At 39.5% G+C, this 27,546-nt stretch overlaps 1 protein-coding gene across 2 annotated transcripts in view; it reads right to left on the bottom strand.

The window, feature by feature from the left end:
• The window catches only part of LOC311088217 (uncharacterized protein), a 38,100-nt gene that overhangs the window by 6,598 nt on the left and 3,956 nt on the right, over positions 1-27,546 (bottom strand). Inside the window, exons 2-3 of one of the 2 annotated variants that reach the window (XM_084122051.1) lie at positions 19,101-21,884; positions 3,805-4,711 (exon numbers count right to left, since the gene is read on the bottom strand). In XM_084122051.1, the coding sequence (XP_083978177.1) occupies positions 4,705-4,711; positions 19,101-21,874 (2,781 nt within the window). In that variant the 5' untranslated portion in view covers positions 21,875-21,884 and the 3' untranslated portion in view covers positions 3,805-4,704. Of the gene's footprint in view, positions 1-3,804; positions 4,712-19,100; positions 21,885-27,546 lie in introns of those variants that run through there. The other variant, XM_084122050.1, reaches the window with a different exon arrangement.

A 27,546-nucleotide genomic window follows, 5' to 3' on the forward strand; every position in this document is an offset into this window, starting at 1 on the left:
AAATATGAAAGACAACATCTAAGTTTTTAATCTAATCTAAGTTTTTAATAAAATAGCAAAACATATTTACAAGATAGATGTAAGCAAAATCTTAAATGGTCAATATAAGTCTTCTTCTAAATATATCTTTTGTCCTTGCATTGTGGCTCAGTCAGTGTCACACCTGAATGAATGGCTAATTATGCAGAGTCATTATGCAGAGTGGGTGGGACATTGTATTCTAAGGTGTAAACCACTCCTCGTTCACGCCCCCCTCGCATATTGGCTTTCCAAGCAAAACCTGTTTTACATCAATTTATATCAATGTATGGTTTTATGTGAACGATAAAGCAAGACTATTTTCACATAATTTTGAAGAAAAAACTCTAGGCGAGGACATCCATTAGTCAAAAGTCTTATTGACACATATTTACTATGTGTTTTGTGGCCTTATTTCAGAAATTTTAGTTTTTAGTTTTTTCAATAACCATGCATAAACATTATTCTCTCAAAAATGAAAACATGTACATACACGTGGCTCACATATTATGGTAGCCCTGTTTGTGCTTTATAGAGTGAATTTACACCTTTGCCATTAATATGTTTATAAGTAACTGAAAAAAGCACAAATGTCAGGGCATGTCAGAACATCTCAAGGGCCCCAAAAACAGCCCAGACCCTAGAGGGTTAACAGTATAGTGTCCCCGTCACTACACTGGGGCATTAGGACCCACAGGGTGAGCGCCCCCTGCTGGCCTCGCTAACACCTTCCAGCAGCAACCTGTTTTTTCCCAGGAGGTCTCCCATCCAGGTACTAACCAGGCTCAGCCCTGCTTAGCTTCAGTGGGCAACCAGTCTTGGGCTACAGGGTGATATGGCTGCTGGCTCTTTAAGAGAGTCTGTCATTCCAATGGCAGTGTCCATCGAGATGTCCACTGCTTGCATTGCCTTGCTGACAGGTGATCTCTGACAAAAGATTGTACCAAACCAAGAGGCACATGAGGAACTCCATGCTGACAATCTCGCCAGACAGCGCCTTTGCCTCTGAGACAGTTTTGCTGTCTTTTTCCACTTCCTCAATCTTTTCCAAAGCATCAAGAATCCCCCCCATAACTGGAAACGTACAGCTTTGACAAGTTTATTTTTGCTTCCCACCTGGTATCACTCAGAGGCTTCAGTGTAATGTCCACAAATTCTTTCAGAATATCCCACCTCTTCACCGAAGCCGAACAAATGGTGTACAGTCTTTGGAGAGTGCCAAAAAAGGTTAGACACACTCTGTTTGATGATGCAGCATCACATAACAGGAGGTTCAGACTGTGGCTACAGCAGGGGATAAATAGTGCTTCTGGACTAGAGGTCTGCACAGGCTTCAAACTTTAGCCCGAACCCGGCTTGTACCCGAAATCATTTAACCCAACCCAACCCGAAAATTATGGTTATATTTTAAGCCCGAGCCCAACCCGAACCCGAGGTCCGTTTCTCACTCTAAATATTTTTTATTTTTTTTGCAATACGCTGTATTTTATGATTGCTTACAAATATAATTAAAAATATGCTACATGTACAAACACCGTTTCACCAAGGCACAGCGGCCCCCTCAGCAGTCAGCAGCACACAAGAAAAAAAAAAAGAGCAAAAGCACGGACTTACTAATTACGAAACTTAGATGTGGTTGAACAGGTGAAACTGTCACAAATTCCCCTGGAACCCAAAACATTAAACTTCAAAACAAAGTTTGCGCAGCTGCACAACTATTTACACAAATATATCCTTCTCAGTAGACTACGAGTTATGAAGGAAGAGAACAGCATCGAGAGTTGATGGTTTCAGCGCCACCCTCTGATTGCGGTGTTGTGTCTGAAATAGCACGCGCAGGATATTCATTAAACATTAACCCGAAGTAGCAGACCTCTACTCTGGACACTTCTGCTGCACCAATGCTTGCACAATGTACACCCTTGTGTATACCCCTCATATTTGAGCCATTGTCATAGCTCTGCCCCTACAGTTAGCCAACTCCAACCCCAGGTTATCCAGCACCCCAGTCAGTGTTTCTGTGAGGCCTTTACCAGTTGTGTCCTACACGACTGTGAAGCCAACAAAAGACTCATTGATGGTGGCATTTTTGTTGTCGTCTGTATGAACATACAGGATTATTACGGAGGCCAGCTCCTGCTTTGAAATGTCAGGTGTGCAACCCAACTCCACTGCAAAGTACTTGGAGGCTTTGACCTGGGCACAAATTTGACCAAGTACACATTCAGATATTGAATCTAAAAATTCATTTTGAGTGCACCAGGAAAGATATCCTGTGGTTTATTTAGAGGCTACCTTTCTAAGATGCTCTGCTATTGTGACAACATATTGTGCTATGGCATTAAGGACACCCAGGAAATTTCCATTTTTAGGATCTCCTAACTTAGCAATGTTCTGTCAATAGTTTTACCAAGGCGTAAGCGTGATGCTACACAACAGATAAGCACTTTACACAACAGATAAGCATTTATGTGATCACCACTGGTTTCATGGTGAACAGGTGAACTTTTGGAGTACAGTAACCAATCCCGCTGCACTTTTTCTCCATTGGACATTGAACGAAAACAGTATGCTTTGGAAAAACATTGTCTACTCTTGTCTGATCTTGGATACGGCCCATCAGGACATTTCTGTGGGCCATTCTCAGCCATACACTGCCTAAATGAGTCCCCAATCTGGTGTGGTGGTGGCCAGTCAGATGGATCTTCTGAGTAAGGCCTTGTCTCAGCCCTCTCCTCTTTACCTCTGTTCCATTTCCACCTCCCTCTCCTCTTCACCTCTCTGCTCCATTTCCACCTCCCTCTCCTCTTCACCTCTCTGTTCCACATCCCTTCCACCTCCCTCTCCTCTTCACCTCTCTGTTCCACATTCTCTTCCACCTCATCCACATTCTCTTCCACCTACTCTGAGCAATGCCTGAACTTTGTATTTTGAGCACTTTCTTGCATAGTTTTTTGCCTTGCTTGCTTTAGTCCTCAGTTGTAAGTCACTTTGGATAAAAACATCTGCAAAATGACTACATGTAAACCTCATCTTCACCTCTCTTTTCCACATTCTCCTCCAATTCCTCCTCAGTGGTGAATGGCTTTCCATCTTTGTCTGCACTATTCTTTTATCCAAAAAGGACACATTGAATAGGTTGGTCAACAGAACTTCAGACCATACTGGACATTTGGTTTGGTGTGGTCTAACTCAGCCTTTATCAAACTTTTTTCAGTCAGGGCACCTTTCAAAAGTGCATAAAATCTCAAGGCACCCCAGTGTAAATTATAATTTAAAAACACTGCATAACCCAAATGTAAATGCAAATTTTATATATATATTTATCTAAAATGAATTTACAATTTTATTAATCCGTTCATATGTTTAACCCTTTCACACGTAAATTTAAAATATTCTGGCTGACCCCCCAGCGTGAGTTTTTCAAGGTGACCGTTATTTAGAATGTGTCACTTTATGGTTTCCATGGTGACGCGTCATTGCTTGTCACGTGACACACCGCAGCAACAACAGAGCTGAATGAATGATGATCTGCTTTTATGTCATTTTTCCTTTTTTATTCAAAATATTCACAAATTTGTTAGATATGGCATGAAATATCTGATATTCTGATTGTCAAATATATGCAAGTGGAAGTGTTTTGTTTTTTGAACACCATTATAACGATCGTGTTAGTTGAGCTGTATGCGCGATGGGCGCCGCCATGTCAGTTTGTGCCGCAGACGCAGTTCAGAGAATCAGATCTGTTGGATTTACAACACGTGAATTCATCCACTTCTCCCGAAATACATAAAAGTAAGTGGCAGGTGAACTGGGAGAAGAATAGAGTAAACTTTAAAGTTACTTACACAATGTGTATCTGATATGAATAAAACTAATTATAATGGAAAGGATTATTATTGCCTCTTCCTTTGACATCAGTGTGTATTTTACAAACTCTAAATGTATTGTTTTTTTAGTACTTATGTCTGAAACCTAAAACAAACATTATGTGGATGAAAACACTGAAAAGTTGTGATATATGACAGCTGAGCGCACCTGTCTCTAGCTCAGCTCCAGCCAACGCGCGAAAGCACATTTGAATTTAGCTGTTGATCACGTCATGCACTGACCGTTCTAATCACACCGGTGCTCCAGGGACCAGCCTAGACTGATCACACCGGTTAGCATCTTGCATCCGAAAACTGCTGGCGTTCCAGATTGGAGATTGCAAGGAAGAGCAAGTGAAAGAAAGAATCATATTTACTGTAAGGCACATGACTGCTTATTTCAATATCACATGTACACATGCTGATCCCAGCTAGTGTAGTCCTGCTATTTCGGTACAAGCCTGACTGTCCAGTCAGTGGCTTTTTCCTCTGAAGATACAACAGTTCCTTTGTATGTGTGGACAAAGACCCTTCTTACTGCTCTCTCATGTGACTTGAGAGAAACAGAGATGGACAGAAAACTCTTTATTCACAACAATATTTTTAGATGGTTATATGTTTCAGTAAACCAGAAAGCTTGTCAGTGACATGCTTAGTTACAGGCTTCTTATTGTGACCCTTTCTGCGTTGACGTCGAGTTTGAGGTGTAGGTGAAGCGAAGGAAATGCCGCTCTCAGGTGGAGCCTCGTGACTCCGCAACACAACATACATGTCAATATTTATTATCCTTAGACACTCCTGATCATCTTGTTCATCTTCAGCACCTGAAAATCACAGCGGTAGAAAGAAAACTTAGTGAAATTAAGCTCAGAACTTTAATATTGTTATGTTGGATTGTAGAAGTTGCAGCTGAATGCTAATTGATTATGAACTGAAAAAAAAAAAAAACATCTTAAGTCACTTGCAATCATAATACTGGCTTAACCGACCGTCTGATAGCGGTCTCACGTCACCAAGGTCAGATAAATCCCATCACATAGAATCTCTTTCACCTAGATATCATCATGTAGAGGCTGTGTCTGTTCCCAGAATTAGGACATACAAAAAACTCCTAAACCCATCTAAGGTTAAAAAATTAAAAATGTAATTGATGTTCAACAAATAAAAAACAGATATAGTACAAATGAACAGTGTTGGGTAAGTTACTTTAAAAAAGTAATTAGTTATAGTTACTAGTTACTTCTCACAAAAAGTAACTGCGTTAGTAACTGAATTACATCATTACAAAAGTAACTAATTACCAGGGAAAGTAACTATTGCATTACTTTAAAAAAAAAAAAAAAAAAAAAAAGTTTAAATATAAGAAATTTCTTGGATACCCCCAATATGAAATGTTAAATTAATTAAATGGACACTAAATAGAACATCTTATTATTATAAAACATTGTACACTAATCTACACTATTTTAATGTTGCCGTGGGACAATGTGAGAGACGCCTATTAACTTAAATATTAAAATATTATCACTACTATAGTGGAACAACAAAACACAATCAATGGTTTAGAACTTTTAATATTTATTGCACAGACCACAACTGGCCAACAAAAAAGTCTAAAAATAAATCATGCTGCTTAAGAAATGTACCAAAAATAAATAAATAGTAATAAAAAATATACATACACTAGTGCATATAATTAAAATGATAAAACTCACACACCTTTACAACTGATAGACATTCTGTATAGCCTACTTGAAGTATTTTCTTCCACACAATAGTAAGTTTAACAAAAAGTGCTCTCAATATAATACTGAACAATGTACCAACATAAATAATAATAATAAAATATAATATTTTGGGGGTTTATTTTTATAACCTATAGAGAACGTCATCATCAGAGGTTATTTTAGCCAAATTCTAGTCATGTTTGCCGCACGTGTGTTTGAACGTTCGAATGTGTTTGAATGTTTGAACGTTCCCTGCAGGTTATTTTGGAGTTTGTTATATAAACTAATTAAAACATTGAATATGATACCAATATGCTACAGAGATTGTTCTAATGCTGAAATGTGTAATTTATTTATAAATAAAGTATTTATGCTCGGACACATTCGGTCTCTGTCGTGCACTATCTAGCGCGTTCTCGGACACACTCGGTCTCTCTCGCGCACTATCGCGTGCGTTCTCGGACACACTCGGTCTCTCTCGCGCACTATCGAGCGCGTTCTCGGACACACTCGGTCTCTCTCGCGCACTGTCGAGCGGCTCGCGGCATTCGCCTCGCTTATGTCCAGTCCGGCGCCTCAAACACACACCAGAGAAAAAACTTTGCAGCTCATATGGCTGAGAGAGAGCCTACTCGGATGAAAACCGCTTCAGTGATCTCAATTATAGTAACGCCGCATTTTTATTGACAGTAACGGTAACGGCGTTGTAACAGAGGAAATAGTAATTAGTTTGATTACTCGTTACTGAAAAAAATAACGCCGTTAGTAACGCCGTTTATTTATAACGCCATTATTCCCATCACTGCAAATGAACAAATGCTAAAGCTTGGATTGCTGAATATTCGATCGCTTACTTCAAAAGCACTCATTGTTAATGATATGATTTCATATAATAACCTAGATGTGCTGTGTTTGACAGAGACCTGGCTAAAACCAAACGATTACATTACTTTAAATGAGTCCACCCCGCAAGATTACTGTTATAAACATGAGCCTCGTCTGAAATGCAAAGGGGGAGGTTTTGCTTTAATTTATAGTAATATTTTCAAAACCACTAAGAAATCAAGTTTTGAATATAATTCTTTTAAAGTGTTGTTGCTAAATGTAACACTATCTAGTGTAACGATTAATCACGTTTAACATTTGTGCTGGCTACTTTATGCAGGCTGTGTAGTTGACTGTGGATTGAATGTTTTTAAACTCATATGGTAGTTTCACAGCCCCTAGAACTCTGTTATATAATATAACAAAGAGACTTTGATGCTCAGCACATGAAAATAAACTACTTACCGTGATCTCAGACTGTGTTTAAGTGGTTTCTCCACTGCATGGATCTTCATGTGTAGCTTTAGGTGACATTTAATAGAGAAACTCTTTACACACTGATCACACATGTGCGGTTTCTCTCCAGTGTGGATCCTCTCATTTCTGTTCAGATTTGCTGACAGACTGAATCTCTTGTCACAGTGTGAACACTTGTAAGGTTGTTCTCCAGTGTGGAATATATACATGTAGTGTAAACGATAAAACACGTTTGAGATTTGTGCTGGCTACTGTATACAGGCCACCAGGGCACCATACAGACTTTATAAAAGAATTTGCGGACTTTCTATCAGAGTTAGTATTGGCTGCAGATAAAGTACTAATTGTTGGTGATTTTAATATACACATCGATAATGAAAAAGATGCATTGGGTTTGGCATTTAAAGACATTGTAAACTCAATTGGAGTTAAACAACACGTGTCAGGACCTACTCATCGTCGTAATCATACTCTAGATCTAATATTATCACATGGAATAGATGTTGATGCCGTTGAAAATATGCAGCAGAGCGATGACATCTCAGATCATTATCTAGTCTTGTGTAAACTTCATTTAGCCAAGGCTGCAAAGCCGACTCCGTGTTATAAATACGTGAGACCTATCACTTCTGCCACTAAAGATTGCTTTATCAATAATCTTCCTGATCAGTTTCATCATCTCAGCATTCAGCTAGATTCGTCATCCATAACTCCATCTAGGTCAGCCAGGAACCTTGGTGTGGTAATTGAGGATCAATTGAACTTCACAGACCACATTGCTAGAACTGCCCGGTCATGTAGATTTGCCTTGTACAACATTAGGAGGCTCAGGCCCTTCCTATCAGAACATGCTACTCAACTCCTTGTCCAAGCGCTTGTTTTATCCAGACTTGACTATTGTAACGCTCTCCTGGCCGGTCTTCCAGCTTGCACAGTCAAACCTCTGCAACTGATCCAGAACGCCGCAGCTAGAGTGGTCTTTAATGAGCCGAAAAGGGCACACGTCACTCCTCTCCTCACAAAATTGCACTGGTTGCCAGTTGCCACTCGCATCAAATTCAAGTCACTGACGTTTGCCTACAGACAGGGCCGTTTGAAGAAATTTGGGGGCCCCAAACAAAATGGACATGGAGGCCCCCACAATACACCCCCCCCCCCCCCCCCAACCGCACTTTATATAAATAAAAATGTTTACAGTGCAAATACTGCAGTTGCATATACTGTGCATAAAATTTTGAACATTTTCAACAATTGAACATTTGCAGTAACCTTGAAGTAACTGTTCAAGATCCATTGGTAACTTAAAAATAATGTCATATTTGCATAAACTGTCACTAGCCTATATCCCGACACTAGCACATTAAGATAAGCTATGAAAAAATCATGTTCCTCTGCCACTTTCTGGTTAAATAATGTTTATAGATGGATTAACTTACAAAGTATTTATTAAGTAAAAAGACTTGTTTGCTAACAGTTAAATGACAATTAACTAAAGATTAAATTAAAGACTAACAATTTACCATCTATTAATGATGGTTATTACCCCCGACTGAGCCTGGGTTCTCCCAAGGTTTTTTTTTTCTCCATTAGGTCACCTGATGGAGTTTTAGGAAACCATTAGGTCACTTGATGGAGATTTTTTCGGTTCCTTGCCACTGTTGCCTTTGGCTTGCTCAGTTGGGGATATTTTGGGGATATTTAATTTTATTCTATCAATCAATAAATTCCACTAGAAACAAACCTTGTTGTATTATTTTATTTTAATGTAATACTGTGAAGCTGCTTTGATACAATCTGTATTGTGAAAAGCGCTATACAAATATACTTGATTTGATTTGATTATAATAAAGTGTTACCGAAAAGATATGTTAGCAATTCCATATTTTGATATTAGAAGGGAAGGGATGCAGCTGCTTTCACAACTACCAATGCTTAAAAACATCCCAAGCTAATGTTTGATGCACGGAATTTATTGTGTGGTTTTCCTAACCCCCATTTGGGAAATAGATTATAACGGTGGAATAGTTAGTATAGCATGCTATGTCACTTTCATCAAACCCTATTACAAATAGCAATGTCATGTCATTAAATACGATAAACAGTGATTCTGGAACAGATCTGCGTCTTCCTTATCCCGTTAAAAAAAACATATTACTGTATGTAACCATATTCCGTCCTTTCGAAAAAAAAGTTGCACTAACTGTTCATTACAAGCAGCATTTGCCGTCAGGCAGATAGCTAACATAAACATATTTTTGCTAGCCTAACGTTAACGTTACCTGCTGCAAAAGTACACCATTTGTACAAGACAAGTAGAGCTATTTTATCCAGTGTAATTCATCACTTATCACTATATTTTTTTTACCTTTATCTTCTTTCTTTTCTGGCTTCCTGAAGCATAATTCGCTTCATGATAACTGCCGAGGAGGTTTTGTATTTTGCCGGCAGCAGAGACGCGTGGTTGGCTGGCTGCTGTCAGCGACGACTACTGAGAGGGCCCCCTTGAGGGGGATCCCGATAACAGTGTCATTGCACTTTACTGCATTGACTATCAAAGGGGCGCTCACACAGTTTGTCGTTGCATTTTATTCTTAACCAGTCGTTGTCTTGGGGCCCCAGGCCAGCTCGGGGCCCCAAGCAATTGCTTGGTTTGCCTGCCTTGTCGCGACGGGCCTGCCTACAGAACATCCACTGGTTCTGCTCCCTTTTACTTTAACTCTTTACTTCAGACTTACGTGCCATCCAGGAACTTGCGCTCTGCAAGTGAACGACGTCTTGTGGTGCCATCTCAAAGAGGCACAAAATCTCTACTGTTAGTTTAACTGCTTCTATTTTTCTCATTTGTAAGTCGCTTTGGATAAAAGCGTCTGCTAAATGAATAAATGTAAATAATCTTCCTGATCAGTTTCATCATCTCAGCATCCCAGATATCTTAGAAGAACTAGATATTGCGACAAACTTTTAACTCTCTCTTTTCCAGCACTTTAGACACAGTTGCTCGGTTGCGCTTAAAGAAGATTAAAGAAAATAGCCCAATGCCGTGGTACAACGAGAAAACAAAACTAGAGGTATTTCGCATTTCATGGAAAGAGAGTTTGATTGCATACAGAGAGGCTTTAACCCTCTGAGGTCGACAAACGCGCCGACGCGTTTTGCCGGATTTTCTCCACATTGTAGCACTATAAACTTAAATTACTCCATCATTTATGGTCATACAGAAAAAAGAAATATAAAAAAAGAATCTGTGATATTTCTCCTTTTGTATGTGTCCACTTACAATCAAATCAAAACATTGTGCTTTTGTAAAATAAAGAAAATAAACAGGGTGTGCTTTCTGCCTCTCCGTCGCGGTGAACTTTTTTTTCTTGAGCACGTCTATAAACTGAAACAAAACTCAGCGAATACTTGTCACACATTTATGAGCCATATACCTTTATAAACATTTAAGTGTGTACTTTTAAATGATCGGATTCAAAACGAAAACAAATATTCTCTGTTTAAGTAATTTGTATAAAACCAACAAGATGTCCAGCTTCTCAAACGCTTGCTCATTACAGTTAATTTGGCCACGCCTACTCGCGCAAAAGATATTCACATGCAAATCTCCACATGGAACGCGAACGCGCTCGTTACCTCAACAACAAAACACTTCACTTCACTTTTCGTCGAGTTTGAAAGACGTGCCTGAGCTTACATTGGATTTAGGCTACCTCAGAAGAAGAAGAACGCGATTTGAAGACAAGAAAGATAAGGTAAGAAATTCTTACATAGCCTAGTTTGTTATTGTTGCATAAATGTCACGTTGCAGCTGAACTGTTGCTAGATATATGGGGAATATTATAATATTTAGACCCGTGTTTACTGTGTTTGTGGATATCTGCTCAAACATAGATATGTTTATGGTAACCATAATGTTTTATATTTGAGCGTGATCGCGTTTGAATGTATCATATTTTGCAAGCGATCGCGTTTGAATGTATCATATTTTGCAAGCGATCGCGTTTGAATGTATCATATTTTGGATGAAAGCAAAACGCACCAAACGGCTTCATGTTTTTATTATTATCTCATTTCATATCATCATAACGGATGGAAACATTTGAAGTAACATGATAATCAATATATTTTTCTCTAGCTTCTTTTGGAAGATTTATAGGCTGCTATAGGTTATTTATTGTTATTATTATTTTATCCGCACTGCGCATATACCTTATGCCTACAAGGCACAACAAACCTGGTGTTCATTATATTATATATCGTTGGAAACGTGTGTGTGTGTGTGTATTCTGTGAATTTTAAAAAGGAATTTTAAAAAGCAATTTTAACCAGAAAAATCTAATATTTATTTCCAAAATCGTGCAGGCCTTTCTCTTGATATCAGTATGTTCACTTTTTTTTTTTTCAGGTCCCAGATGCCACTGAGGACTTCAACATTCACATGAGTCTCAGTACGTGAACATGGTAAAGTGAAAATCTTGGAAATGAAAGGTATGTACAGTGTTTTAGGAATGGCACAAAGGTCTCTGTCTTTGAAGTGCTTTTTTGGCATTTGTTGTGTATCTTTGGATTATGTTGTGTTGTAAATAAATCCAAACAATTTAAAAGCCATTATTTTTTAAATCTCCTCATTTACAGTATTGTGCAAGGTTGCTCAGAATGATAGGGGCCTGATAGCTCCTAATAGGGCCGTTAGGGGAGGTTCTTTGTCTTTCTCAGGTGAGAAAAGCTTACATATTAATGAGCTCTCGCATAAGGCTTTTTCACACAAAACACGTCGTAAAATTTTTAAATCAATATATTGTCTTATCTGAATGAGCAGTCAGGGTGATTTTCACATAGTTTTGCAGCAAATATTCTAGGCTACGTCATACAATTTTCAAAAGTCTTGTGAAGAAATAATCAGTATGGGTTTCATGGCCTTATTTCAGTGAGAATTTTTTTTTGTATTTTCAAAAACCACGCATAAATGTCATTATCTCAAAACTACAAACTTTTACATACATGCTGCTGATATATTATTGTAGCAGAGTTTGTGCTGAATACAGTGTAATTAGACTTTAGCCATGAAAATGTCACAAGTAACAGAAATAACCAGAAATGTCAGAGCATGTCAGAACACCTCCAGGGCCCAGAAAACAGCTCAGACCTCAGAGGGTTAAAAGCTGCTAGGTCTGCTTATTTTTCAACCTTATTAGAAGAAAATAAACATAATCCAGTTGCTAAACTAACGAAAAAAAGCAGCACAGCAGTAATGACTTTATAAACTTCTTCACTTATAAGACTGATAATATCAGGGACAAAATTATAACAATGCAATTGTCTACTACAGTATCGCATCAAGCAGTGCATTGTAGTCTCCCTGAGGAAAAAAAAAATTCATTCATTGCTAATTTACAATTATACATTTCTAAATTACGTCATATGCTCTCAATGAAAAATGCAAAACAATTAGCAGTCCCTCCAGTTTTTTTGCGATTCCGTGATCGCTGAATACAACGCAAAATCATCAAAATGTCACTTTTTTTGCGATCCTGCATAATTCCTAATTTCACAAAAATGCAAAAAGACCTTACAAAACATTAAATTATAATCACCCAATTGAAATATCTCTAGTTTAATTAAAGTTTCAATGCATTTTTTCGTGGATACAGATGTTGCGGGAAAAGGGAAAACTCCTTTTCCTCGATTTACTGAAGCCTATAATGTAAAACACATTTTGCAGCTGCACAGCTAGCACAGCGAGTGTCTGGCTCACTCATTGGCTGTGCTGCGGCAACTGCACATCCAATGGCGCGGGCGCAAATGAGCCAGCATCACGCCATTACACGTCAGAGCCCGCCAAGGGGGGCGCGGCCTTAGCCTTTATTAGTCCCCGAAAAACACCATGATTTTAGCAGGTTTAACGTCTGAAGCGACAACTTGCCAGGTTACTTTAGTGCGGCCGGCTACGCAATACTCGTTCCCTACTCTCAGGGAACTGAGGTTAAGATAGTGTGGGAATACAAATGTATTAAAATGTTTCATTTAGGTTTACATTGAATTTAGCATGTTAAGGTTAGGTATAAATTATGATTATCAGAGTTTTCTAGCAAACAACTCTGGTCAGTCCTGTTTTACTGAAACTCTTGGAGTTTGTGTTTTAGCAAGAAAGTCCAGCCAGTCCTGTACTCGGGTCTCAGTGTTTGAATAGATATGCTGAGTGGATTAGGGTGGGCAATGCTCTCAGTCTAGAACCAGTTCCTAAACCTGTCTTTTTCGGTTCCTGCCCCTAAATGTATATAAACTGTAAATGTATAATGTTTGAGTTAGATCATGTTGGACGTTTCTACAGCCGCGTACAGAGGAGTTCTCAATAAAGAATAACTTCTGTTGAACGCGATCCCAACTGTCTCACTGGTCTCTGCTTCGAACAAGAAAAAACTTTACAACAGATGGTGCCTTGTGACCCGGATGGAGAAGGAAACTCAAAGAATTTTAAGCTCAATGAACTGAATCTTGAAACTTCAAGCTCAACAAAAGATTTGACAAAGATTGCCAGACTGAATCTTTCCAGCTTCCTCCAGATTGAAAACTTCAAGCTCAAAGATCTCAACAAAGCTGACTGAGTTCCAGACTGAATCTTGAAACTTCAAGCTCAAAGATTTCAACAAGGCTGACTGAGTTCCAGACGAAATTTTTCTGTACAACCAACGATTCGGTGAGTTTACACTCCATTCAAAGAACCAATGCAGACCAGTACAAATGTTTTCCTCTGCGCCGTTCAGAGAAGTAGTTAACAAACAGCTGTAGAGTTTGGTTAACTAAAGATAAGCCTCTAAAAAGTTTTCTTTTAGAGATGAAATTGATCCTCTGTTGTTGACAGGGAAGATTAACAGTTACATGTTAATATTGTGTGTATGCTCTTGCTAGAGAAGACCTATCTGTAAGCTAGAGAATTAGCTTTAGAATTAGATTTAGCCTCATGTGCTAATAAGATTGTACCCTCTGTTTGCAAGACAGTAGAGAGAAGTTTTTTTTTAGTGTTTGTTTGTGGTAACAGAAATTCACAAAATGTTTAGGAAAAGTACTAGACAGATTACACCTTTTTGGACAGACAGTGAATTCAAGTCTTTGTTATCAGAGCACATGGACTCAATCGTGACTGAGGAAGTCAGATTGAATTTAACAAAGAAATTTGGCACTGATCCAGTCAAAGTTTGGTCAATCGAAGATTGTAAGAAGGTACTAGGAGAAAGTATTCGCAAGAACAGTGTCAAAGGCATTATCTTCTGTCACAGAGAATTTAGCTTATCCATTGTACAAGAACAAGCTCGTTGTATAGATAATTTGAAAGAACAGAACAAAAAATTGCTTACTCAAGTGTCCTGTTTCACGAAAACGGTGGGCCTCAAGGCCTCAACCAAATGTGACTCAGAAAACCAACAGTCAGATGAAAGCTATCCTGATTTACAGTCTTTTGATAGTATAGAGGACAATGTCAATGCAGATATAAATGCAGTTGAAGTGTGCGTAGCTAGACAAAAGCCTCAGGGAAAAGGTGTTGATACAGTTTCATTTGCAACCCCCATATTGCAGCCACAAGCAGTCAAAACATCTTTATGTCCTAAAGATATTGAGAGAATTGCTGAAAGTTTGCCATCAGTGCAAAGAAATTTTTCTGAGTTTAGGAGAGAGTTGTCCAAAAAGATGCGGCTCTACGATATGTCTCTAGCTGAAGTCACTCAGCTAATATCACAGATCTTGACTGAGTCAGAATTCAATGATTTTGAAAGTGCTGTAAACAATTCTGAGTTTCAAAATGCCAGAAAAGATGAATTGAGAGATGGAGTTTTGAGAGTGTTAACGAACATTGTTGGACCGAACGTGGACTGGTCAAAGATCACTAGTTTGGTACAGAAGAAGGGGGAAACTGTTTGTGATTACACAGAAAGATTTTGCCAGACCGCTGCCGCTTACAGCGGAATTGCTGACACGCCAGAGAAGGTGTTAGGTGATAATGGCCCTTTGGTTCGCACATGGTTTCATTGTCTTTTGCCAGAACACAGAAAGGCGTTGACTTACTTAAACATCACATGGTGTACGAGAACCCTGGAAGACAACTTGGACAGTTTAGCTATTTGGGAAAGAGATTCTGATGTCAAAGAGAGAGTAAGAATTGCAGCAGTTTCTGTTAAGGTCAACTCAGAGAAGCCAAAGAAACGCAAAAGTCCTAGAGAAGCCAGTTGTTCTTACTGTGGCAAGCACGGACATTTTGGAAATGAGTGTAGGAAAAGCAAAAAGAACTTTAAAGATGTAAATAAGGTTACCCAGCTTCTGATTAGCCTGCTTGATACTCTGAAGCAGCCCCTCCCCTCCTCGTTAAACTCGTGGGGCAACTTGATACGGTGTTAACCATTTAGGCTGTGAGTGCTTAATTTCTCCAGTAACTCACAACAAAGATGAAAGACTTATTTTTGTTTAATAAAACAAAAGGAAAGTGACTGTCACAGCCTTTGTTTGGGGGACATTCAGAAAACTCACAGCCTTAAATGTTATGCCATAGAATATTGCAGTCAGACAACCATCCTCTGTTAATGATGTCTAGTAGGACTGATGTTTCACTGGAGAATGGAAATGTGCCAATTTTCTCACACACTGTACAGTGTGTACACAACACAGGGACAGAATAGGACACGGACAAGTGAGGTGCCCTGGGAAGAACTGACGCAACAGGCGTTCGGGGGTGAACCCAGGGTGAAGACACTACCTCATAGGCCTTTCCCCATTTAGTCCATCCTTACCTCACTGGTCCATAGGTGTCAAATAAATTAAGAAATAGGGAAAGAATGAAACAACAACAGCAGACTCTGAAAACGCTACAACCCTAGTGTTTAAACAAATACTGCTACAACCCTAGTGTTTGGACAAATACTGCTCTCTGTGTTTTTCTGTTTTCTGTCTTACAGTGTGCAGATAAAACTTGATGTTTTTTTCGAGATCCATATGCAACGACCGTCTCATCTGCGTATGAAGCCCCAACCTCAAGAAGACAACCAGACCCACTGCTGAACGAACTATCACAAGAGAAAATGAAAAATACACAACGCAGAGAAATTCACGGACCCTAATTGCATGTTATGTTTCTGTGTCAGCATGCAATTACAGATGAACAACACAGAGCAAGTTATATGTGCCTGTAACTTACACAAGTTACAAGAATTAACTTTTAAGTGTATAAATTTGTATTTTGTGAGAGTTTTTTTTAAGACTCTCAAAGGGGCAAGTGTGGGAATACAAATGTATTAAAATGTTTCATTTAGGTTTACATTGAATTTAGCATGTTAAGGTTAGGTATAAATTATGATTATCAGAGTTTTCTAGCAAACAACTCTGGTCAGTCCTGTTTTACTGAAACTCTTGGAGTTTGTGTTTTAGCAAGAAAGTCCAGCCAGTCCTGTACTCGGGTCTCAGTGTTTGAATAGATATGCTGAGTGGATTAGGGTGGGCAATGCTCTCAGTCTAGAACCAGTTCCTAAACCTGTCTTTTTCGGTTCCTGCCCCTAAATGTATATAAACTGTAAATGTATAATGTTTGAGTTAGATCATGTTGGACGTTTCTACAGCCGCGTACAGAGGAGTTCTCAATAAAGAATAACTTCTGTTGAACGCGATCCCAACTGTCTCACTGGTCTCTGCTTCGAACAAGAAAAAACTTTACAACAGATAGTAACCGAGTAGTTCCCTTTCGAACGGTCACTTCGTATTGCGTAGCTTAACGCAGTGGGGACGCCTTGCAAAACGCAGCACTGTAAGTAACAGGTTGCCTACTGCAGCTCAGGACCCCTCAACTCAGCATTTACACACAGTTCTACAGTACAAATTACTACACCTGCTGTTAATATTTACTTAGGTAAGATTACCCATAGGTTGTTTTAAAAGTTAATTTGATGAGAATTTGATTAGACCAAAATAAACAAGCTTTATGCATTTTGTTTGTGATTTTTGTCATGTATGACTATTGTGCATCTGACATAATACTGTTATGGTAAATGTGATGTCCTAATTATAAAATATAAAAATAGCTAATTTTTTCACAAATTTCTGTCATTTCGATCGCAAAAATCACACAAAAATTTTGAAATCCTGGAGGAATTAGTTCATGCGTTCATGACCTCAAGGCTAGATTATTGTAATGCTCTACTGGGTGGTTGCCCTGCACGCTTAATAAACAAACTACAGCTGGTCCAAAACGCAGCAGCTCGAGTTCTTACCAGAACCAGGAAGTATGACCATATTAGCCCAGTTCTGTCAACACTGCATTGGCTCCCTATTGAATATTGTATAAATTTTAAAATATTGCTGATTACTTACAAAGCGCTAAATGGTTTAGCTCCGCAGTACTTGAGCGAGCTCTTAATGCATTATAGTCCTTCACGTCTATTGCAATCTCAAACTTCCGGCCAGTTGATAATACCTAGAATATCAAAATCGACTGCTGGCGGTAGATCCTTTTCCTATTTAGCACCAAAACTCTGGAACAGTCTTCCTAACATTAGCCGCTTTCCGACCAAGTAGTTCTAGGAACTTAGTTCTAGGAACTGTCCACTTCTAAACAGTTCTAAGAACTACTCTGCCCCAGACTCGGTTTTGCTGTTTGCGTTCGCACTGGCCAAGTGGCCATAGGAACTGGTAGGAGGGGTAAGGGAGTGACGCAAGCACGGTGACTTTTATTTTGACGGAGCGACAGACCTTTATTTTGGCGGCGCTGAGAACGCCAGAGCAAACAATGCTCGCATTCTCTGTTTATTAGTTAGCAATCTGTCTAACAGTACTGTTTAATATCTTATTAGATAGAATTGTTATAGAAAGTAGACAGTATATAAAAAAGGTTATTATGGACATCAACGTGTGGTTGATATCCAGTGTTGCTAGCTGGGCAGATAAACATATCATGTTTGGCTTGGTCCTCTTAGTTTTGCGTTGGATTTTCTCTACAGCATAAAGGTTTAGAGACCCATCTATCACTGTTTTCCATGTTTGTATAGTTAGTTTATGGATTAAATATATAGGCTATAATCTGTGTGTTTACATTCAAGCTGTTTTAAAAATGGCGGGTGCTGGTGTTCCGCGTGCGTTCGGTCAATCAGCGTACACTAAACGTCACGGATAGTTCCTATAGTGCTGGTTTAGACCCTACTCTGAAGTAGGACCTAAATTAGTTCCTACAAATGGAATTCCTAGAACTAAAATCATTCCTAGTTCCTGCGGTGCGAACACGCCGACATCCGGGTACTTTAGCCAATAGTTCTAGGAACTGTGAAAAGGTTCCTCCGGTCGGAAAGCGGCTATTGTCCGGGAAGCAGACACACTCTGTCAGTTCAAAGCTAGATTAAAGACACCTCTTTGGACTAGCATACACAATACATTATAGACTTCTATAATCCAATGTTAGGCTGGATAAATTAGGTAAGATGGAACCGGGAACACTTCCCATAAATCCTGATGTACTTGGTACATCATAAGAAGGATGGCTTCTGCGCTTTTGCAGGTTTGCATTTTAGGTTTGCGCAGAGAAAATGGATAATCATTTGCACCTTCTAACCTATTTCAGGCAGTGCGTTCTAGAGACATATTGAAGGAGTGAGGGACGATGGGCAGTGCTCGGGGTGGGGTTAAAATTAAAAGGGCATCTATCATCATAAAAGTGCCCCATGGCTCTGGAGGGTTAATAAAGGCCTTCTGAAGCGAAGCGATGAGTGTGTGTAAAGTAAACAAAGTAAAATTCTAGCTTCCGATAAACTGTTTGCGCTGCGCAGCTCAAACGAGTAGCATGGTTTCATTCTGCTTTCGTTTGTCGTGTGATGTTTCTCGTATGCAGCAGAAATGGCAGCTCTCTTTTAAAAAAAGTTGCAAAATGTGACCATTTAGTCGCAGTCTAGAGCACTGTATAGTGCTGTATTTCTGCTTTACATGAGCGCCACCTGCTGTCAGAGAGTGAATTTGTGTTTTTTTGCATTGATCTGAACTGACAAATTAGACATTACTGTTGGTTGAACACAAGTTAATAGATATAAATCAACAAAGTGTCCTGTGCTCACCACACACCGGCTATAGGTGTAGAGGAGAGATTTGGCTATAGGGTGATGTGTGGCTAACTTACACAGAAGAGACTTTGTTGCTCAGCACATGAAAATAAACTACTTACCGTGATCTCAGACTGTGCTTAAGTGGTTTCTCCACTGCATGGATCTTCATGTGTAGAATCAGGCGACTTTTAATAAAGAAACTCTTTCCACACTGATCACACATGTGCGGCTTCTCTCCAGTGTGGATCCTCTCATGTTTTTTCAGATATTCTGACAGACTGAATCTCTTGTCACAGTGTGAACACTTGTAAGGTTGTTCTCCAGTGTGGATCTTCTCATGTTTTTTCAGATTTCCTAACAGACTGAATCTCTTATCACAGTGTGAACACTTGTAAGGTTGTTCTCCAGTGTGGATCCTCTCATGTGTTTTCAGATTTGCTGACAGACTGAATCTCTTGTCACAGTGTGAACACTTGTAAGGTTTTTCTCCAGTGTGGATCATCTCATGTCTGTTCAGATTTGCTGAATTACTGAATCTCTTGTCACAGTGTGAACACTTGTAAGGTTGTTCTCCAGTGTGGATCCTCTCATGTGTTTTCAGATTTGCTGAATTACTGAATCTCTTGTCACAGTGTGAACACTTGTAAGGTTGTTCTCCAGTGTGGATCCTCTCATGTCTTTTCAGATTTGCTGACAGACTGAATCTCTTGTCGCAGTGTGAACACTTGTGAGGTTGTTCTCCAGTGTGGATCCTCTCATGTGTTTTCAGATGTACTGGCTGACTGAATCTCTTGTCACAGTGTGAACACTTGTAAGGTTGTTCTCCAGTGTGGATCATCTCATGTGTTTTCAGATTTGATGGCTGAATGAATCTCTTGTCACAGTGTGAACACTTGTAAGGTTGTTCTCCAGTGTGGATCATCTCATGTGTTTTCAGATTTGATGACTCCCTGAATCTCTTGTCACAGTGTGAACACTTGTAAGGTTGTTCTCCAGTGTGGATTCTCTCATGTGTTTTCAGATTTGATGACTCCCTGAATCTCTTGTCACAGTGTGAACACTTGTAAGGTTGTTCTCCAGTGTGGATCCTCTCATGTGTTTTCAGAGTTGATGGCTGACTGAATCTCTTGTCACAGTGTGAACATTTGTAAGGTTTTTCTCCAGTGTGAATTCTCTGGTGCAGTTTTAAACTGCCTGCTGTAGTAAAGGTTTTCTCGCACTCAAAGCACATGTACTCTCTTACACCAGTGTGAATTTTCTGATGTGCGTGTAAATATGGCAGAAGTGAAAAACTCTTTCCACGCACAGAACATAAATGTGGCTTCTCCTTCATATGAGCTCTCAGGTGTGTCTTCAGCTCTGATGTACTAGGAAATGTTTTGCCGCATTGATCACATGAGAACGGTTTCTCTCCGGTGTGGATCCTCATGTGACGCACAAGATTTAGTTTGCTTGTGAAACTCTTCCCACATTGATCACATGAGAATGGCTTCTCTCCGGTGTGGATCCTCATGTGAATCTCAAGATTTTGTTTGCTTGTGAAATTCTTCCCACACTGAGTGCAGGTGAAAGATTTCTTGGCTCTTCTTTCCTTTAAAAATGTCAGTTCTTCACTCTCCTGCTTCACTTCACTAAGTTCTTCACTCTCCACCTTCACTTCACTCAGTTCTTCACTCTCCTGCTTCACTTCACTCAGTTCTTCACTCTCCTCCTTCACTTCACTCAGTTCTTCACTCTCCACCTTCACTTCACTCAGTTCTTCACTCTCCTCCTCCACTTCACTCAGTTCTTCTCTCTCCTCCTTCACTTCACTCAGTTCTTCACTCTCCTCCTTCACTTCACTCAGTTCTTCACTCTCCTCCTTCACTTCACTCAGTTCTTCACTCTCCTCCTTCACTTCACTCAGTTCTTCACTCTCCTCCTCCACTTCACTCAGTTCTTCACTCTCCTCCATCACTTCACTCAGCTCTTCACTCTCCTCCTTTACTTCACTCAGTTCTTCACTCTCCTCCATCACTTCACTCAGCTCTTCACTCTCCTCCTTTACTTCACTCAGTTCTTCACTCTCCTCCTTCACTTCACTCAGTTCTTCACTCTCCTCCTTTACTTCACTCAGATCTTCACTCTCCTCCTCCACTTCACTCAGTTCTTCTCTCTCCTCCTTCACTTCACTCAGTTCTTCACTCTCCTCCTTCACTTCACTCAGTTCTTCACTCTCCTCCTTCACTTCACTCAGTTCTTCACTCTCCTCCTTTACTTCACTCAGTTCTTCACTCTCCTCCTTCACTTCACTCAGTTCTTCACTCTCCTCCTTCACTTCCATCAGTTCTTCACTCTCCTCCTTTGCTTCACTCAGTTCTTCACTCTCCTCCTTCGCTTCACTCAGTTCTTCACTCTCCTCCTTCGCTTCACTCAGTTCTTCACTCTCCTCCTTTACTTCACTCAGTTCTTCACTCTCCTCCTTCACTTCACTCAGTTCTTCACTCTCCTCCTTTACTTCACTCAGATCTTCACTCTCCTCCTCCACTTCACTCAGTTCTTCTCTCTCCTCCTTCACTTCACTCAGTTCTTCACTCTCCTCCTTCACTTCACTCAGTTCTTCACTCTCCTCCTTCACTTCACTCAGTTCTTCACTCTCCTCCTTTACTTCACTCAGTTCTTCACTCTCCTCCTTCACTTCACTCAGTTCTTCACTCTCCTCCTTCACTTCCATCAGTTCTTCACTCTCCTCCTTTGCTTCACTCAGTTCTTCACTCTCCTCCTTCGCTTCACTCAGTTCTTCACTCTCCTCCTTCGCTTCACTCAGTTCTTCACTCTCCTCCTTTACTTCACTCAGTTCTTCACTCTCCTCCTTCACTTCACTCAGTTCTTCACTCTCCTCCTTCACTTCCATCAGGTCTGACCTGAAAGAAAAAATATAAAAAAAATGTAGTACATCAAAATAATTAACCGAGAGAAATATAAAGTGAAAGGACATGAAAGTGAGCCTTGATGTAATGGTAGAAAGTAGACAACTGCTATAAAATATGATAATTTGATGCTTTTTTTATAAATTGATTATATGTCCTTGAAACTTTCCATGATTGTGAAGAGGTGGAAAAGGTGGCATCAAGAGGCAAGTGAATGGTGACGAATTGATCATTTGCATCTGCCTATTATTATCTGGAGATATACAGTCCCCTCCAAAAAATATTGGAACAGTGACAATTCCTTTCATTTTTCTTCAGACTGAAAATATTTGGGTTTGACATCAAAAGAGATCAACATTTCAGCTTTTATTTCCAGGTATTTACATCTGGATGTGATACACAACTTAGAAGATGTAACCTTTTGTTTGAACCCACCCATTGCTCATGTGACCAAAAATATTGGAACATGTGACTGGCAGGTGTGTTTTGTTGCCCTGGTGTGTCCTATTACATTGATTATTCAAACAAATAGCACTGAATGTCTGCGCTCAGTTTCAGATTTTGGTTTTGCCTGTGCAGACTGCATTTATAGTCAGACGTGTAACCAACATGAAAACCAGAGAGCTGTCCATGGGTGAAAAACAAGCAATTGTGAAGCTAAGATAAAATGGAAAATCAATCAGAGCCATTGCACAAACATTGGCCAATGGCCATAGCCAGTACAACCATTTGGAATGTCCTGTGGAAAAAAGAAACCTCTGGTATACTAAGTATCAGACCTCAGAAGGGTAGACCAAGGAAAACATCAGCAGTTGACAACAGAAACAATGCGAGAGCTGTAAAGAAAGACCCTAAAACAACTGTTAGTGACATCAGCAACAACCTCCAGAGGGCAGGAGTGAAGGTATCACAATCTACTGTTCGCAGAAGACTTCATGAACAAAAGTACAGAGGATGCAGGACAACTGGCTAATAAAGCATTACAGTAATCTAGTCTCGAGGTCATGAATGCATGAACTAATTTTTCTGCATCAGAAACTGATAGCATGTTACGTAGCTTAGCAATGCTTCTAAGGTGGAAAAGGGCTGTTCTTGTAACATATGAAATATGATTTTCAAAAGACAAGTTGCAGTCTAGTATAACACCCAGGTCTTTTACTGTAGAGGATAAAGTAACAAGACATCCTACTATGTTAAAGTTGTAGTGTGAGAGGTTTTGTGGGCGGTTTTTTAAACCGATGATTAGTCCCTCTGTCTTGTCTGGATTTAATAAAAGAAAATTGCGCGTCATCCAATCTTTTATATCTTTAACACACTCTGTCAATTTGGATAATTTAGCGTTTTCATCTGGCCGTGATGAAATATAGATTTGAGTGTCATCAGCATAACAATGGAAACTAATTCCATGTTTCCTTATAATATTTCCAAGTGGCAGCATATATATTGAGAATAACAGAGGGCCTAACACAGATCCCTGCCGCACTCCATAGTTTACTGGAATTATGATCGATTTTTCAAATCAAATTTTTCAGACAAAATGGTAGCGGTCAGATAAGTATGATCTGAACCAGCTTAATGCTTGTCCTTGAACACCAGTATAATTTTGTAGTCGATCTAAGAGTATTGTATGATCTATAGTATCGAACGCAGCACTAAGATCAAGTAAAACTAATATTGAGATACAGCCTTGGTCAGAAGCTAATAGTAAATTGTAGTCAATCTAAGAGTATTGTGTGATCTATAGTTTCGAACGCAGCACTAAGATCAAGTAAAACTAATATTGAGATACAGCCTTGGTCAGGTGCTAAAAGTAAATCATTTGTGATTTTAACACGCAGTTTCAGTGCTATGGTGCGGCCTAAATCCTGACTGAAACTTTTCATAGATGTCATTTTCTTGCAAGAAAGAGCCCAGTTGGGCGGATACAACTTTTTCTAATATTTTAGACATAAAAGGAAGATTTGAAATGGGTCTATAATTTGCTAGATTATGTGGGTCTAATTGTGGTTTCTTAATGAGAGGTTTTATAACTGCCAGTTTAAATGTTCTTGGAACATGACCTAAAGATAAAGATGAGTTAATAATATTGAGGAGAGGCTCTTCCACTACAGGTAACACTTCTTTCAGTAGTTTAGTTGGTATAGGATCTAATAAACATGTTGTTGTTTTAGATGAAGTGATAAGTTTATTTAACTCTTTTTGTTCAGCCCTGGCCGCTTTTAGGGCCTTTTTATAACATGATACTGTCTTTCTATGCGATTCTAAAGACCTCTAAATTAGTTTGTTTCCATTTACGCTCTAAATTACGGGTTTCTCTCTTTAGAACATGCGTAGTATTGTTGTACCATGGTGCTTTACTTTTCTCTCTGAACTTTTTTAATCTAATGGGTGCAACAACATCCAATGTTCCAGAGAGAATGGTGCTCATAGTGCTAGTTAGTTCTTCTAGTTCATCTGTTTGTTTGGGTTCACTGAGCAGCTGAGACAGATCAGATAAGCAATTTTAGAAATTATCTATGGTGGAAGGAAGGATTGTTCTGCCTGATCGATAACACGGCGCAGCATGATATATTACAGGAGTACGTAATATGCAAGTTACCATGTAATGGTCAGTGACATCATCACTTTGTGGAATGATATCTATATCGGTTGAATCGGTTCCATGTGATATAATTAAATCGAGCGTATGATTTAGACGATGAGTTGGTCCGGTAACGTTTTGCTTGACCCCAAAGGAGTTTAATAAATCTGTAAACGCAGCCCCTAACGCATCATTTGGATTATCTACATGTATGTTAAAATCTCCAACAATTAATGCTTTATCGACATTGACTAATAGGTCTGAGAGAAAATCTGCAAACTCTTTTAGGAAATCAGTGTAAGGCCCAGGCGGTCTATATACGGTAGCCAAGGCTAGAGATAATAGGGATGTTTTTCTAACATCTAAGAGCGTAACATTTAGTACAAGTACTTCAAACGAAATAAACTTATAACCTGTTTTCTGAGTAACATTGAGAAAATCTCTATAGATTGTTGCAACACCGCCGCCACGAACAATCAGACGGGGCTCATGCTTATAGGAGTATCCTGATGGAGTAGACTCATTTAGACCGAAATAATCATTTGGTTTAAGCCAGGTTTCAGTAAGGCAAAGTACATCAAAGCTATTATCTGTAACTATTTCATTTACAATAACTGCCTTAGGTGTGAGTGATCTAATGTTTAGAAGACCTAGCTTTAGAAATAGTTTTTGTTCACAAATAGCAACATTTTCTGTTTTAATAACAATTAGATTTTTCCTAGATCCTGCAGTAGATTTATTATTTGATCTCACTAAACGAGGAATAGACACAGTTTCTATGCAATGTTGTACACGAGTATTTATATCAGTTAAATTGGTGCAGCAGAGAATATGATTTGGACTTTTGGTTACTAGTCAAAAGGTATTTAACATTTTGGAGATGTTATCAGACAGAAGATCCGCTCCGAATCTGCTTGGGTGTAAGCCATCAGCACGGAAAAGCCTAGGACACTCCCAAAACAGATTCCAATTATTTACAAAGAGCAGTTTCTGCTCATTGCACCATGACATTAACCATTCATTTAGCGCTAATAATCTACTAAACTTTTCATGTCCTAGGCGGTAAGTGGGAAGCGGTCCAGACACAATGATCGTTGTTTCAGGCGATGTGCTGCGTACCGTATCGATCAGATTCCTGAAGTCTTTCTTCAGAACCTCCATCTGGCGCAGAACCTCTGTTATTCAGAACCTCCATCTGACGCGAGCAGCTATTTCAGAAACACAAGCACCAGGAAAGCAGTGACTGTGCACCTTACTTTTACCTAACGTAGCGTGTACGTGCCGAACGATGGAATCGCCGATGATCACAGCATCGCGTTCTGTTCAGACGCGAAAGTCAGGAAGAAGAGTGGCAGACAAAAAGCACCTTGGAGAAACTCAACAGCAGTGCAAAATATGAAAAGACAAGGCAGAAAAGCAGAGCGCATGTGGCGGAAGACAAAACTTGTAGTCCATTATAACATCTACAAAGACAGCATCCATGCTTTCAATATGGAACTAGGCAAAGCTAGACAGACTTTCTTCCCAGATATTATAAACAGCAATTTAAACAATACACACACTCTTTTTGCTACTGTAGAGAGACTGACAAACCCCCCAAGCCAGATTCCCAGTGAAATGCTCTCAGACAGCAAGTGCAGTGAGTTTGCTTCTTTCTTCTCTGAGAAAATCAATAATATCAGAAAGGTGATCAGCATATCCTTGAGTTGCACTGAGGTCAGACAGATCAGACCACCTGAGAAAGTAGTTACTATGTCTGATTTCAAAGAAATTGATGGCAACATTTTGGAAGAAACCGTACAGCACCTTAAAACATCAACCTGCGCTCTTGACACACTTCCCACATCTTTTTCAAAAGTGTGTTAAACAGTTTAGAAGCAGATCTTTTAGAAGTGGTAAATGCCTCAATTCTCTCTGGGAGTTTTCCAAACTCCCTGAAAACTGCAGTTGTCAAGCCCCTCCTGAAAAAGAGCCATCTGGATAAGACCATATTAAGCAACTGTAGACCGATCTCAAATCTTCCTTTCATAGGCAAGATCATTGAAAAAGTTGTCTTCAATCAGCTGAACAAATTGAGCAAAATAATGAGAAAGATCTCAATGAGCAAAAAAATGAGAAAGAACCAAATCTCTTAACACAGCTATGCAGACGACACACAGCTCTACTTAGCCCTATCGCCTAACGATTACAGCCCCATTGACTCCCTGTGCGTTTGAAAACAAAGATGAAGTTCTCAAGGTGAACGCATACCTTCACTCTAGGGGTCAAACAACTAAACATCAAGTCAGGAATCTAGGTGTGACACTAGAGTCAGACCTTAGTTTCAGTAGTCATGTCAAAGCAATAACTAAATCAGCATACTATCATCTGAAAAATATTACAAGAAGTAGATGCTTTGTTTCCAGACAAGACTTAGAGAAACTTGTGCATGCTTTAATCACCAGCAGGGTGGATTATTGTAATGGACTCCTCACTGGCCTTCCCAAAAAGACCATAAGACAGTTGCAGCTCATACAGCGATTTTGATATTCTAGGTATTATTAACTGGCCGGAATTATGAGACCGCAATAGACGTGAAGGACTATAATGCGTTAAAGGGGGGGTGAAATGCTATTTCATGCATACTGAGTTTTTTACACTGTTAAAGAGTTGGATTCCCATGCTAAACATGGACAAAGTTTCAAAAATTAAATTGTACGTTTGAAGGAGTATTTCTGTGCCAAAAATTGTCCTTCCGGTTTGTCACAAGTTTCAGAAAGTTTTTTTCGAGTATGGGTCTGTGTGACGTCAGCTGGGGCGGAATTTCCTTATATGGGTCCTAAGGGCACTTCTCCCGGAAATGCGCGGGCGCGTGCGCATCCGTAGACCAGAGAGAGAAGAGAGCCAAAGCAGTACGCCATCAAAGCGCTCTGCTCGGCTTTAGGGAAGTCAATGTCACCAAAGAAGTGTGTTTTTGGTTGCCAGGGCAAGACAATCCTGCACAGATTCCCAAAGAACCCAGCGTTAAGGGACCAGTGGATGGAGTTTGTTTTTCCAGAGCATCATCAACGGAGCTGTGTAAGACTGTTTGTTCCC

The sequence above is a fragment of the Abramis brama genome (genome assembly GCF_963993115.1).
Source record: "Abramis brama genome assembly, chromosome: 1".
Classification (NCBI taxonomy): domain Eukaryota; kingdom Metazoa; phylum Chordata; class Actinopteri; order Cypriniformes; family Leuciscidae; genus Abramis; species Abramis brama.